Source organism: Cylas formicarius, unplaced genomic scaffold (assembly GCF_029955315.1).
Source record: "Cylas formicarius isolate icCylForm1 unplaced genomic scaffold, icCylForm1.1 PGA_scaffold_1__22_contigs__length_36826433, whole genome shotgun sequence".
Classification (NCBI taxonomy): Eukaryota; Metazoa; Arthropoda; class Insecta; order Coleoptera; family Brentidae; genus Cylas; species Cylas formicarius.
This window is the reverse complement of record NW_026844264.1, coordinates 31025327-31041508: the sequence shown is the minus strand read 5'-3', so window position 1 is coordinate 31041508 and position 16182 is coordinate 31025327. Positions and strand designations below refer to the sequence as shown.

The following is a 16182-nucleotide window of genomic DNA, read 5'->3' as shown; positions in this document are numbered from 1 at the left end:
AGAAATAGATGACACAATAATTGATTGAGGAGGTTTTCCGATTTCCGAATATATGATTATATGCTCAAAGTTATTTTCATTATTAAATTTAAACTCAAATAGTCGACACGTGGAACAATAATTGATGCACACATAGGTGACATAATTATTAATGCACGGGGTTGTCAGATTTCCAATACGTAATAATACGTTGAAAGTTATTTTAAGGTATGAATAGGGTCTGCACTTGGAATTGATTGTTCGTTTGCTCAGTTTTGTCATGGAATATCTTGTTTGTTTCTCAAAATAGCATTGAACGGTGTATAGAGCACTGAAAACGTCTCGAACGCTTCACCTGTTTAAAACAGATTTCCCTTTTCATGTTTGATTTATTTATTTTTTTATTTTTAGTACTTATATAAATAGAAATCCAAATTTTTAAATATTTCAACACCAAAATGACGTAATTTCATATTTTATTTATTTGTAATTTGATTGAATTTGTTAATTTTCTTCTTCAAAATTCAAAACAAGTAAATGATGCTAAGCTATTAAGAGATATTTCCAAATTTAAAATTAAAGATAATGAAATGCTCCAGGCCTAATTTTAAATAATGATTCCCTTTTTCGTGGTAGTTGAATAAGCATTTATTCTCACATACAGGGGAAATACAAAACAGCTCTTATACAAGGAAATACTTCATTTCTGCAATTCAGATACATAGTTCGCCAACGGTAAGTCTTTTTTTTTAATGTAAAACGAGTGTGTTCTTCCTCTGATGGTAGTCTTTTCATCCTCATTCATCACAGTTTCTTATCTCTCTGTACTTTTCTTTGGTATTTTATTGACTGTCCAACTCCAGTCACGTTCGAATAAATTTTAACTCCGAATGCTGAGTTTTGATTGCAAAGAGCATTGAACACATTGAAAATAAGAATTTTATCATTTTTAAAAATGGTAATTTTGTTCACTATGGCACCACTTGGGACACTTCACGATCATCATACGCACCATCACATCTCCATATGATGCCTCTGAAATACAGTTCAATAATGATTTATAACTCTCTCGCATTAAAATGCAGAGCATAGTTACATTTATATCAATACCGCCTAACTAAAGTATTTCAATTGTTCGAGCAATGAATTAAAAATTTATTGTTGTAAGAGAGTAATAGTAATTGTTTAATTCGTAATTTTAATTTCTTATTCTAAGTCAACAAGTCCTTGGAGGCTTCGTCAAAAACGAAAAGCACGATTAATTTTGAATTGAATACATCTAGGGATGTATTTTGGGTGCAGTAATTATTATTACATTGTGCTTCGTTTATAAAAACTTATACAATTAATTAAATTAATTAACTAATTTTAATTAAACTAATTTACACTTATTCTAAACTGAGATTTTTTTAAAAAATTTTAGTAGAGCAACTGAAGCAATTTTTGTAGCCCCATATGCGACGTTTCCTTCGTATACGTAATCGCATGTGGATGTTCCAGACATTCAGTTGCCATATTGAATGTGCCGGCAGTTTACAATTTATCCGCCTTCCGTTTAAAACGCACAGCTGCAAATATCGGACACGTCTGTGATGATCAACCACCATCCATGCGGGTGCCGAGAGTTTCAAAGAGAATCGAAATGTTTGATATATCGCTCGAGCAAACTTTGCTTTACTTGGTTCGGATAATATTGTAATCCTCCGAGATCTTGTTGTATACAAAAGAAAATAGCAGACTTCTTCGCTCCCGACATAGATACGAGCCGTATAATAAACGCCAACAGAGTTTAAAGGAAGATAAAGTTGATGATTTATCGGGCCATTACCGATGCGTCACCGTCGTACCATGAGCCTTTTTTAATTTCAACTTACCACAGAAAAGTTTTGGAGTGGAATTAGTGTTCTTATGAGATGGAGGCGATTTTTTCGCCGTCTAAACCTTTAAAATATGCAAATGTCTGTTCTTGCGGAAGTTATGATTTACTAACGACGCAAAAAAAAATTCCGAGCACGGGTAAGCCTATATTTTAATGACAGGCATTATAAGACCTGAAGAGTGGAGATATTTACTATTTACAAATATTCTGGATTCGTCATCGGATGTTAATGAATCTAACTATCTGACGTTTCGCAAATCACCCTGTTGGCTTCTTCAGGGTTTCCCTGATGAAGCAACAGTATTCCACAAAGCTAAATTCTTATTTAAAAAAAATAAAAAAACTAACAATTAGTGCGCTGACAAATCCTGTTGCTTTAGGGCGTTAGCTTTATTAACGACTTTGACCGTATAAGCAATCGTTCATCTAGCATTATTTGGTGTTTCAAAAGCTCAGTAATGTTCGTTTTTTTTTATCGCTCCAATGCCAAAGATTTTGGGACAAGTGGTAAATCTGGTCTTTACGTTATATTTTTTAAGAACTTTTGATATGTGGTCAGTGATGTTTGTTTTTAAATCTAATATTATGTTCATACAAATAATTGCCTAGTCTCCTGTACCTGAATTGTTATCCAATGACCTAATGTAATGTACTAAATGTCGATCTAAAAATCGGTGAAATATTTTACCCGTTCTGTTTCTAAATTTACATAAAATATTATTTCACGTAACATTATTGCTGCGCCACCACATTTACTGCAAATCGAGTGGAACAGGCTGCTTTTCTAGCCACAATATAAACCACTTCAACTCGAAAGAGATTTCAGAGAACGCTTCATCAAACAACAGAGCGGGGACCCTGGTTTTCTGTACAGCAAAGGACGCCTAAATTTCGATTAGTTTGGATAGTTAAATTGGGTCTTAGGAAAATCAATCGACTATGTTATTTAGATCACATACTGAGTTTAAGATAGGGCGAGTGTATATTACACAATGTGACCTATATAAATTGGATTTATTGCTCCAATTAAACACTGTAATCATTGAAATGTAGGAATTTATGTTTTCTGTTTAAACTGCTTTATATATTTTTAAAAATTAAAAAAAGTGGGATCTGATATAAATATAATAATAATAATAGTAATAAATTGTTTTTACCGCAATATAACGGTGGATTTGCATATTAAATTTAAATTTGAAATTTTGATAAACAAAAAAATAATACATCATAATAACATTTGTGATAGAATTCATAACACTTACTTAAGCTTGAGTTGTGGAATTCGTCTGCAAACTTAAGTGTTATTTATTTTACAAATAACCTAGACTAAATGAAACATATAATTCTAGCCTACAAAAACAAACTGACCAAAAGACGGGAAGAGGAACCAAAATAATCGATTGCATTAATAGCTTTAAACTTAGTCAATGACTGTGGGACACTTTAGATGTTATAATATTTTTCGTTTCAGTAGGAATTATTTTATATTATTTATTTCCAACATCCTATCCTTTTCTTTGCAAATGGATTTCTTTCGTTTTTTTCTCTAGGAAAGTGATCATGAAATATGCAGTTCTTGAATCATAGTTACTTTATAATATAGTTGTAAAATAGTTAGTACCCAGCTACACTTAAAAAGCTGATTTGAATAACCGCTAATGGTTGGTTTGGGATCACTTTTATATGCACCGTCCCAGCCGATAATGCCGTTTTTTAAAAGTGACTAAAGCAACGCAAAGGAAAGATTTTTTGTTATTGATTAATTTGTCTTGTTTGCTTAAAAATATATGTATCTAAAAAATGTGTCGAATACAATATTTAAAAGTTAAGTGAAATATGACAGACGTACTGCTTCTGTCAAATACTTAAGTTCTTTTTATTTAACAGTGCTGTCAAAGTAACGATAAAAACAAAATGTATAACCTATCATTCCGTTTTAGGAAACAATATCACCTTAGTTTGGATCCCAAATAAATAAAGGATAAAAAGACTAACTTCTTCCTCTCAAAATTGATTTCTGGATTTCTGGAACTCAAGACCTAGACTTCAGATGTGCGCGATGCAACGGATACTTGAAGACTCCAGGAGGACGGAAATCAAGAGACGACGTCAATCTTAGTACTTTGTGTGGAAAACTGATTTATTGTTATTTAAAATTTATGTCTAATAAATTTAAATTAATTTAGGCTTTAGATTAGACATGAATTTAAATAAATTTAAATTTATGTCTAATAAAATTGCCCTTTTTTAAGAAAAATTTCCATGGGAATGCTATTTCGAGATCAGTTGGAAGGATGCCACCTAAGCGAAATTTTAAAAAATAATGCTATTTGTCCTTTCGCGGGAAACGTGTTAGGTATGTGCTCGTTTGCTCGTTGGAAACGTACCGGCATTAAATAACGGGAAACAAACGCCACGCAATTTTTGCCAAGACTGTATATCCCTGTGAGGATATTATGGCGTCGCGTCACGAAATTTCAGGGCTTTCAGCTGCACAAAGTCGGCTAGAACTTTTTAGAGCCATTTGCCATAATGTGTAGAAGTTTCTCGATGTGATGCAACAGAATGAAGTTTTCTAAGAATGCAACGGACCGACCAAAATTTACAAAATTTTTTAATGCGTTAGAACGCTACACAAATGCTCGTCGAGCCTCAAAGGTCATCAACTATCTGTACTACATAAGCTAGTGCGACAACTAAGATGTAAAAGAAGAAGTAAGTTAAAAAGAATGTTAAGAGTTTTCTATAAAGCAGGGTTCTGGAACACCAATAGGGAAGATTAAATAATGGTTAAATCCTGGTTTAATTAAAAATTAACATTTAATATGGTATTAAAGGATATACACCTTAGAATCGATGAACGGCAAGTAACAAGTTTTAGCGGCAGATTAAGAAGTTATATAATAGAGATTCTAGGGAAAAAATCGTTTTGTAACAAGCGTATCAGCTAAAAATCATGCAATTATTAGAATTTAGTTCCAATTTAATCCTTATTTTGTACATTTTTAAAGAAAAAAACACGACAACTTGTGGAAGAGTAAAGGATAAAAGAAGAGAGTTTTACATAACACTTGTAGATTTGATTTTATTATTATTATTTAATTTAAGTTTTTATTAAATAGCCCAATTTAATCTAGAGAAAATTCGATTCCTTTTTGTTAAGACAATGTAAAAAATAAAAGTTTTCTTCATGTCTGCAATAACTATTAGTTTTCATAGAGAGTGTTTGTGTATATTTTGTACCATACCTACAGCCCATTTTGTGGGATATAAAAAATGTCGGTAGATTAATGAAGTGTTTGCAATTATAAAATTAAATAAATAAATTTTATTTATTTGTTATTTATTACATTACAGCTTTTATTATTCTAAATAATTATAGAAAAGTTTATTTTTCCGGCAATTTTTTAAAATAAAACTCGTATCCATGTCAAATTAAATTTACAAATAAACGATAAATAACAGATCAGAATGGCTAAATAGTCTCTATTTAAGTTGTTGTAATTTAACCTTAAATTTAAACGTGAATATTTGCAAAACGGCTAAAGAAAATGTAGGCAAACTTTATATTTTTGGAATTAGGAAAAAAGGCCGTTTATATCATGTGCAAACTAAAATTTAAGCCTTCGATTGTTTTAGTGAAAGTTGAAAACGGGTTTTTTCAATAAAAAAAAAAATGCAGCTCAATGCTCGTATACATAGTCAGATGAAAATACCGCATCAAAATATTTTTAAATTAAAATAAATCAAATTTAAACCCACTGTGCTAGGTGCAATGCTGCTCTTTACTCTAAAATACCCAATTATGCACTGGTCATGATGAATATACTATTAATTTTAATTCTTTTACATGAATCTGCATATTTGCCTAATGTCTAGATAATGGCGCCAGAGTTGGAAATTGCGATACGGAAATTCAACGTTTATAAAAGCCCCTGACATTTCTGCGGCGAGTTCGGAATTCCGATCTAGAATGCTGGGAATACGTGGCAAGATTTCCCGGAACTGTTATTTTCATATATAGTACATAGGTGTTTAGTTGATTCGTTAGCAAATATGAGTCACGCGTAACGGAAAACTGGCACTTCCATTCCATGGCATTCCACCGAAAATCAAACGGAATTTTCGGTATATATCTATTCCGCAGCGATTCGAATTATTCGCAACGTACGGGGAAATTTCTTTTATTGGAATATATTTTTTAACATGTCGCTTAAAAATCGCTTTAAATTTTTTATAGTAAAATAATATTAATTATTCAAAATTGCAAAATTGAAGTATTGGTGAAATTTTCTTTTTTTTATAGGGTCTTCCTGTAGGTTTTCAAATTTTATCATACATTATCTAGGAGGCCGTTGGAGCTCTTAATCGACAGGCATGGCATTATTGTCAAGATAATGTACTCATTAGAACAAATAATATTGTCGATATTTATTTGTTTATTTTTACACTGGAAAATTATATAAAAGCACGCCTGTATAAAACTCTTTAATGATCATGCCAATAGCATGCATTAATTTATGACCCGCAGCAATTAAAAGAACACGAAAAAAACTGAACTATTTTTGATAAACTTCGCTTTTCCCGTTTAATTAAGTTAATTTATGACAAAAGTCAAATGAGGAAATTAATTTTTCCTACTAAACTTCTTTAATATCTCATTCGGGAATGAAAACGCTGTTAGCAAATGCTTGCTTAAATCATACTTTAAATATTTTAAGCTACTGTTTAATTTCCTCCATAAAACCATTTCCACTATCACGCTTTAAATAATTACCCCAGTGGTGGGTAATTACGGTGGCCGAGTATTTGGTCCCTTTTAATAACGATTGGCACTATTTTTCAAAAACCATTCGTAAACAAGTTGGTTTTTGTATGTTTCGTTTAATCAAACGTGTTCTTGAAAGTTTTGCAGTTAGTTTCCCGTTCAAGGGGTCAGATTTACACTTACAAATTAGGCAATTTTTGAGATATTGCTTCGAATGTTAAATATAGCCAAACAAATGTCATACTATAGGATAATTAATTATTAATAAGCAAGGTCACTCATTTCATCCTAAAATTGTTGACTTCTATTATTTATGATTCATTCATGTAAAAATTGCACTTTGTAAGAATGCCGCGATATCAAATACTATGAAAATTGCAAAAATAATCAAAAACAGTTATTAAAACAGTTACAAAAATAAAAAGATAAAAATGATAATAAAAGTACCTGCATGTAAAAGTCCCACCTTTTGTTTTTAATTTTTGATAAAAAAAATTTTATCTGCACTTCTTGTACCAGTAGAACTAACTAAAAATAACCGAATAATTAACTAATTTAAATAAAGTATATATATATATATATATATATATATATATATATATATATATATATATATATATATATATATATATATATATATATAATACAAACCCTAAGCTAATAATTTAAGTCAAATATCTCAAAAAAATATTCGACATATTTTTGGGATATTAACAAAATTGTTCAATTTCTTTAAAACAAAAATACGAAATATTCAAATTGAAAGAGAAAAAAACTGATTGTGTCTGACTTTTAAAAATATGTGGCACCTTCCTTTTCCAAATTGTGATGGTATATCTCACCTCTTGAAGAGAAAATCAATATCAAAATATCAAGTATTTAATGGTGGTTTTTACGAGGGGTAAATCACAGATGAATTATATCGGTCAGTTTGACGGAATTCCAAAAATTCTAGAGAAGTTTCTCCAAAAATTCCGTAGAAATTATAAGGAATTATAACTATAAAATCTTCCATCTGTGGTTTACACGTTGGATTTTTCTACAAAATAGATCAATTGTAGGCTTAGCTTAGTTCATTATTTTCACCATGAAACCAAAATTATTCAAAGCAGAAAGTCAGGATTATGATAAAACACATGCTTTTGACGTAAATGGCAACATAATTGGGTGACCAAATTTTTGTTGAACACACGGGCACAAAGAGCGTTAAAATAAATTTGAAATGGCACATAAAGCAATAACTATTTCAGGGTTGCGAATTCCCCATGGAAAATGACGTATGCAAAAAGCTTTCAGACAGCAACCGCTGACACCAGCGCGGCTTTCAGTTGCTGCAGCCCTTTTGATACGTTATTCAGCCTTTGAATCCATTCGTTTGCCTTTACCCGTGCTGGATTGGATAATAATAGGCATAATTTGCAGCGTGTAGATATCGCGTGGTTGCGAATTCAATTTTAATTTTGTGAAATTTGATTTTTTATGTTTATCATTATTTATATGGCTATTAAATGAAGCCGCCGGCTATGTCAACAATAACAAAATGGCAACGAATTTGTCACCTCGTTTTTCTTATCTCAAATTCGTGCATCCATCGGTTGATGTTTGAACTAAATTTGCCTGATGAATATATTTGGATAAACGTCTGCGAGCCTATTGAGATTAGAAAAACGCGTTTTAACCATTTTTGAATTTAAAAATTGATATATTTTAAGGAATCTAAGGCGGTGAATCTTTTTAGTGGCGACGCTAAATAGGGCAATGAATTTAAAACAGGGATAAGGACGAAGTTGGATTTTCTCTAATAGAAATTTTATGCAAATGGCCCTTTGAAAAATGTTTAAGCATACATACCTTTTTGTTTTATAGTTATATCTTCAAATTGAGTTTAATTAACAAGCTTGAAGTTCTTGCCTATATCAACAAGTTGAAAAGTCGTTTCTTGCATCAAACTGGTAATTTAAAAATTTGTATTTATAATTATTATTATGGATAAAACGAGACTTTGTCTTTTAAACAATGAGATAATAAAAACGGAATCTTATAGCTCTTTTTAGCTACGCAAATTTTTTATACCAAAAATACAAGTTAAGGTTATGTAATTTAATTGAAACACCTTATATATATATTGCACTTTTTGAAAATGTATAATTATATAAATACATATTTTTGATTTTCACCAGCCGCCAGCCATTTTTCGCATAAATTACTAATTCCTTTTTGAGTATTTGCAACGAGATGGAGGTCTATAACTTTAGGAGGTATACTTAAATTTTTTCCAAAGTCTATGTTTTGAGGTACAAGCCAAATCCAAATTGAACACCACGTACATATTTTTCAAAATTCTATTGGGCGTTTTGTATGACTTCTAAAAATATATAATAGGTATATAAATATAAAACAAAATAAATGTAAATATCTACATGTTTTGATTTGCTCCCTAAAAATCTACAATATATTCAAAAAATAATGAAGAATTTGCAAAATATGCGAAATAGATTAAAATTAGTTTGAGCAGTCGTTTTAAATAAATAAATATTCAAGTAAAAAACATATAAACACAGTATTCCATTAAAGGCGAATCGGTAATTAATCGCCTAAACTTGGAGCTTATAAAAATGAGTTCGTGTTTCTTGTTTTTTTCGTTTTTTTTTTCACATTTTTCTAAATATTAACCTGAAATTAAATACACAAATTTTGAGTAGTATGACGCTTACAGGATGTTATATTTTTGAAAATTTTACATTATTTATTCACCACACACCACACGAAGCATGAGATGGACCCATCAATTGAGAAACTTTCTTAAATAAGGGCATCCATCTGCATTAATGGACCGTTCTATATCTATAAATATATAAAAAAAGACCTTCAGACCTCACCTCGCTCGCGTTCCACCTTGTAATTATCATCTGGCAAAATAACCATTCCAAAAACTACAAATAGTACATCGTATTGGGGTTTCGGTTTGGTACCTAATTTCGATAAAAAGGGCGCATCCCTTATAATAAATTAACGACGTATCGCCACTTCCTAGGGGCGGCAAAATGAATCCTTAATAATAGATCGTCAGGCCGTAATACGTTTTCTGAGATCGGCAAGTTTCGTATTTCCGCAATTCGAAACCCTCCCGCGAATTTCGCACCGGAAATTTGTTATCGTCCAATATTTTCCCGTCACTCTAATATTACGAGGATTTTAAGTTGACGAGCGAATTTTATTTTTCGTTATTGTTTCTTTTTTCTTAGCTAAGAAGCGAGCAGTTAAGCAAATCGGTAGGACAATGAGTTTTTCTTTTTCCATCACACAAGATATTCCAATTTTTGAGGTTCTTTTAGTATAGCATTCAAAAACTACATGAAAGGCTTTCCAAAGGTCACTACAGCAACGATAGCCAACTTTCTTTTATCGACACCGATTTCTGAAAAAGAATGAAAAGGTGGCAAAAGACGAGTGGGGTGACGAGCGTTGCATAACTATAAGTGGTTGTTATGGTAACCATATAAGTTAATAAATTAATTGCCTGTGAGATTATAATGTCACATCAAGAAATATATATTTTTCTACTCCCGTCTGTAAAATACCCAATTACGCACCGATCTAGCGTGCGGGAAGCGTCGCTTTACCACGTCAGTTTCGTTTCCCACAAATGCGAGCCACTTCGGACATTTCCGGGATTTTACCGCACGGGTTTGGGAGCAATCGGATGTTTTCGGAGATATTTCCCACTCGTTTATTAAACACTCGCTCCGCTCGTGTCAAATAAACTCTTGAGTTAAATGCCGTTTACCGCACTTGTTGCATAATATACTAATTTTAGAAACAATTTTTATACCAAAATAAATAAGAACTAAAAGTTCTCGAAATTATATATTTTCACATGACAAGTGTTTCCACAACACCGTGTCTTTATCAACCTTCCAGACAACAGTAAACTCTATTTATCCGAAACCTAATACAGAACACGAACAATTTAAAATAATTACATACATAGGAGAACCCAGTGAAAAAGTTTAAAAACATTTGTCAAAATGTGGTTTTCAGAACTAACAACACAATAGGAAAATTTTTAAAAAACAATAAACCGAAATGTCCCAAATCTCAAAAATCAGGTGTCTACAGGTTGAAATGCCGATCTTGTCCTAAAATTTATATTGGACAACCAGGTAGATCCTTCAAGAAACGGATTAACGAACATAAAAGAGCGTTTTAAAACAATAGTCTAGATTCTAACTATGTTACACAATTAAACACGGAAAAACACGTTTTTGACTACAATTTTGATATTTCACATACAGCCACAAAAAGTAGAAAATTAAATTTATTGGAACCCATGGAGATTAACAAAATGAGACATTCAAATGTATTGCTTAACGATAAATTAGATTTAAATACCTCTCCTCTATTGAACTTAAATTCTCGCAAGAACATTAATTAAGGTTTTATTGTCATTTTTCGGTATATATAGTAGCAGGTACTTTGTAAATATTACATTTGATAAAGACACGATGTTGTCGAAACAATTGTCATGTGAAAATATATAATTTCGTGAAAATCTGAACCTTTAGCTCTTATTTATTTTGTTAAATGGGATTTTATCAAGTAAAAGCCACCTCAGTTCAGTTTTTATACCTGTTTCTGACACGTTTCGCAAATATTTTCGATTTGTTTCAGTGGTCTTTCAAGACATTGAAAACAGTTTCGAAACAGGTTTTGAACATTTTTGGGTTCCCGTCGAAAGTAGAAACAAAGTTTACAACTTGGACGGGTTTCGGAAACAGATAGAAGGCTATTTTTTGTTTCAGGTTCCATTAAAGATACATATTGCTTGTATTTTTTAAATGTATACATTAGACTTGTCTATGAATCGGCGGAAGCCAAAAATCGTAAGGTGACTGCCAGCCTAACTAAGCAAGATTGTGGTGATATTTTAGGACCATTCATTTTCAAGAATTCCTCAAAATCAGATGGTGTTTTTTTTGCCTTACAAGTAAAATAACTGTAACATGCATTTTCTGTCATGTTGATGTGTGGATATAAACAATGTTTCAAACTTGTTTCATATACGTTTAAAAATATTTGTTTATAAACAGTTATAAAAAGTTTTCATAGTTTGCTTCGAGAGATTTAGTCAAAAATACCTACTTACACACCGATCTAGCGTGCGGGAGACGTCACTTCGGACATTTCCGGGATTTTACCAGACGGGTTTGGGAGCAATCGGATGTTTTCGGAGATATTTCCCACGCTTAGAATTTTGACATTTGTCAATTCTGACGGTCATATCAGTGAATTCATTAGTATATAATGCATAATATACTATTCCTCAACACTTGTAGGTCATTATTGTATTCGTAGTTTGAAGTTTGCTCTAAAAAATAAAATATAAATGTCAAATGTCAAGAGAGACAAACGAAATAAATAAACATTTATCAATCATTACATTGTAGATTGTTTTTTATGTTGCTTCATTAGTAAAGAAAGAGAATAAGATACACACGAGTGACAAAACCTTAGTTACAGGGACATTGAAAATTTGCAATTAATTAAATCAGTTGAATAGTGTATATCTTCTTTTTGCAAATATAACTACATGAAATTATTGTCTGTTAATTTTCTTTTTATGTATTTCTGGGTTTTCTTCCATTTTCTCTTTTTAGTGATAATTTTTTGGGCGTGACGTCTTACACGTGACGTCTTGACGTGTTTTTTTATTATTATTCGTAAATTATAAAGCAATCTCTTGAATGTGTTTTTTTTTTTTTTTGAAGGAGACGGTTATTAATCAGTATTATTTTTTTTGTAATACGTTTTAATCCAACAGCAAATAAGTGTACTGTGAGACTGATTTGTATTATTTAAATTCTTAATCCTACCTAAATCCTTAACCAGTGACATCATTTCAATCATCTATCCTTCTTTCAACTAAGTGATTGTAATTTATTTTTGAAATTTTAGATAATAACTATAATGTGTATGTAGAATATCTACTATATACTTTCATTATTAATAAATATTTTTTAAATGTAAATCCTGTGAAAAATATTACATGATCTTTGTTATTGTTATCGCTTAGTTACTTAAAGTTTGCAATACTTTAACATTTAAAATCATTTCAATTGCTATGCGCTTTTTCGGCTTTTTTTTTAGGTTATAACACTACAAATTTTCTTCTTCTCTTTTTCCTACGTGATAGTTATGCCCAAAACCTGTGGTTCCTAAGTAACATTTAGCCCATTATGAGATTCTGACAACCAGCTATCTTGCCATCTCTTTTATAGTCTTCCTTGTGAACTTTTCCTTTCAGGCTTTCCATCTCTTGTGACATTTGCTAAACTTTGTTCCTCGATTGTCGTTATATGTTGATTCTATTTCCTATTTTCTACTAATGATCTTAATGCTATTCTTAGCGTCCGTTTGGTTCTCTTGGTATCGGCTGTCGTTTAAATCGCCCGCGTGAGAATGGATTTTATAAAAGGTTTATATACATATTCTCTTTTTCGTTTCTAATCCAAGGTGTCTTTTTTTGCTTGGTTTGTCGTCTCTTGGTTGATATCACGGTGACGTGTAACATCAACTTAAATATATCTGAAGGACATTGCTTTATTTACTAATAAATCAAAATTAAATGTAATTTTTATTTTTTAAAAGTAATTATAGGAAATATTGTTTTATTATCAAATAATACGTTACTGATTTGAATAAGAATGATATCGGCAAACAGCTATTAATTTTATGTTTTTCCAAAAACTTCCTTTATTTATTTGTAAAGTCCAATATTTCTTCTGCTAATCCGACTCCTTACGGCAATAACTTCGGACGTAATATCGTAAGTGGGAAAACGTCACAGTATAAAAAATATATGAAGTACGATAACCTCCCTAGTTCAGATGATATTTTCCATCATCCCTACCAATTACGATAACACCCCCAAGCACTTGTCTTAATCGCGTTTTGTTACGAGCAAAAAGAAATGACAATCCCCTGCGATCGCAGAGGCGAGACAAAAACAATGAAAACTCTCGTAAATCAGGACCCCGCAAAACGATTGCGGTCTCTTTCTTGTCGTGTGATGCCTGAGATCTTAGCAATTCCCAACATTTCGATACTCATAATATCAACGAGTGAACCTCACAAGGCACGTCGCAAATCGGCCGCGTAATTGTTTAATAGGGTGTGAAATATTAAAGGGGGCGACTAAAAAGGCATTAGCCAAGAATGTTCTGCAAATATCACCGCGGCGATACTGTTGAAAACAAAGGCATTTGCCGCCGGACTCTAGATGCCGGAATTATATTGGTCTGGATAAACAGGAAACTTGGTATGAAATTTTAGAATTTTCTCAAAACTTTTTATAAATTTTTTAAAATATTGTAATCTCGCCGTGACTTCAATTTTTTCGACAGTTTCAGACATTTTTAGATAGATATTTATTTTTATTAATATCAAGTTCTGGAATCAAGAAAAGTTAACTTGAAAAAGAAAAACATTTTGCTACTTTGAAAATTATTTATAAACATATGCAAGGGCTGTTCATTTCATAATAACAATGATAACAATATTGATAATAATAATAATACTATATCTAAAGAAAAATTTTTTAACAAGTATGTCTACTTTTGGAGCGTCTCCTACGGTACCATTCCTATTGAGCCGGTACGTACAGTTTCAACAAGGTTATGGCTATTGTTTTTTGGGATGTGAGAGAATTATATACATTGATTACTTCGAAAAGGGTAAGGCTATCACTGGTCAATGGTATGCAAAGTTATTGCGTCGTTTGAAGTACGAGGTGCAAATTAAACAACCTCGTTTGGTGAGAAAAATAAAATTGTTTCATCACCGCACCACAGCATTCGTCGATTGTTGCAATATCCAAAATCCACGAATTGAAGTTTGAATTGATGCCGCAACCTCCCTACTCTAAAGGCTTAGCCCGCAGCGACTATTACCAATTTCCTAACCTCAAAGAATGGCTTGTCAGTAATAGATTAAAGAGCAACGAAGAAGTTATTGGAGCTGCAAAGTACTTTAAGGAGCTTGACAAATCTACGTTTAAAACTGGTATAAACCATTAAGAACACCGTTATGACAAATGTATCACTGTTGATGAAATTATTTTGAAAAATAAAGCAAAAATAAAAATAAAACATCGTTTTTCTTGGTCAGGCCGGAAACGTTTCACTCCACCCTCGTATATAATGCGATCATTTGTGTTTTGAGAAAAAAATACCCAAATCGAATATTACTCTCCCCAACAAAATATAGACTAATAAAATTTAAAGTTGAGAAATAGAGAGAGAAAGCATTGTCTTATAAATTTTCAAAATTTATTTCGGAATCAATTTTGTTTAAATGCGAATGTATGATTCAATTTGCTAAAATTGAATGTCCAGATTTGCAGAGCCTTCAATTGGTTTTTTAATTGGATGAAATTTTGCTTGACAATATCGTACTCTCGCTATCTCTATTTTACTCATTACTCTCAGTAATACTAAACACCAGGTGGATAAAGATGGTTTCGTGAAGTTTGGTGCATTTTAATCCATCACTACTGCTGTTCGGTGGTAACATCGCCCCCGTCCAACTGTGCCAAATAAAGTAATAAAAAAAGAAATTTAATTAAAGTTTTGATTTACGGATTTCACCATTTCCAGCTGTAAAATAAGGGCGGAGGAAAAAAAAGACAATCTGCACGGAGCACATTGTTCTACGAGGTATTAAAGCAGCTGAATTCGAAAGCGCAGTTTCATACATATTCATTAAGCTTCGAAGTTAAATCCTGTATTACGTATTAAATATTTTGCAATTTATTGAATTATTTACAAAGCAAAAATTATGCAATTCAGACGTCTGGAAAGCACAAGCTTTGAATAGCTTTCCCGGAAAACCATTTATTGGGTAAAAATTATTCTAGCAAAGCTTTGCCGAAACAATTTAATTATTTTACTTACTATGTATAATATAGTTTAATCATCAAATTATAAAAAATATAACAAAATAACGATTTAATTAAATACTAGTAGAAGTTTTTTTACACTGATTTAAGTCAATATTCTAAGTAATATATATAATATATATACTCTGTTTAAGCTAGAGTATTAAAATGCATCTAAGGGAAATGCAGTAAGTTCGCTTCAAATTTATACAGGCAGTTTTTTTTTTAATTCCTGATTAGTTAAATAATTCTTAATAATTAAATGATTCTTAATAATTAAACAATTCTTAGTTCTTTGTTTTCAATCAAAAAATTATCGTTTTTGACGTTGGATAAACGCTATAAGAGATGGGAATTTCTCAGTTTTCTCAACAGCGCGTTGTAAACCTTTAAATTGACAACGTTTTTCTAATTTAACCATCTTCGTGTTTCTTATGGTTTCCAATATCCCCCAGACAGAAATAGGTAAAATTTTGTAATAATAAAAAATATACATTTTCTCTGGTAAAGTAATAATAAGTAATTGTATATAGATTAATTTTAAATAAATTTGCACAGAGTTTTCATTTATGCGTTGGACAACCACCTACAAGGATGTGCGCTCTGTTGTTTTATTTATAT

The 16182-nt window shown here is 31.4% G+C and overlaps 2 protein-coding genes across 5 annotated transcripts in view; one reads left to right on the top strand and one right to left on the bottom strand.

The window, feature by feature from the left end:
- LOC132696193 (schwannomin-interacting protein 1 homolog) overlaps nucleotides 1-16182 on the bottom strand; it is a 195409-nt gene that overhangs the window by 133854 nt on the left and 45373 nt on the right. The gene's annotated exons all lie outside the window — the stretch shown is intronic.
- LOC132697160 (facilitated trehalose transporter Tret1-like) overlaps nucleotides 1-16182 on the top strand; it is a 51376-nt gene that overhangs the window by 8369 nt on the left and 26825 nt on the right. The window contains exons 3-4 of the mRNA XM_060662453.1: nucleotides 1480-1660; nucleotides 14477-14687. Of these exons, the coding sequence (XP_060518436.1) occupies nucleotides 1480-1660; nucleotides 14477-14687 (392 nt within the window). The remainder of the gene's footprint in view (nucleotides 1-1479; nucleotides 1661-14476; nucleotides 14688-16182) is intronic.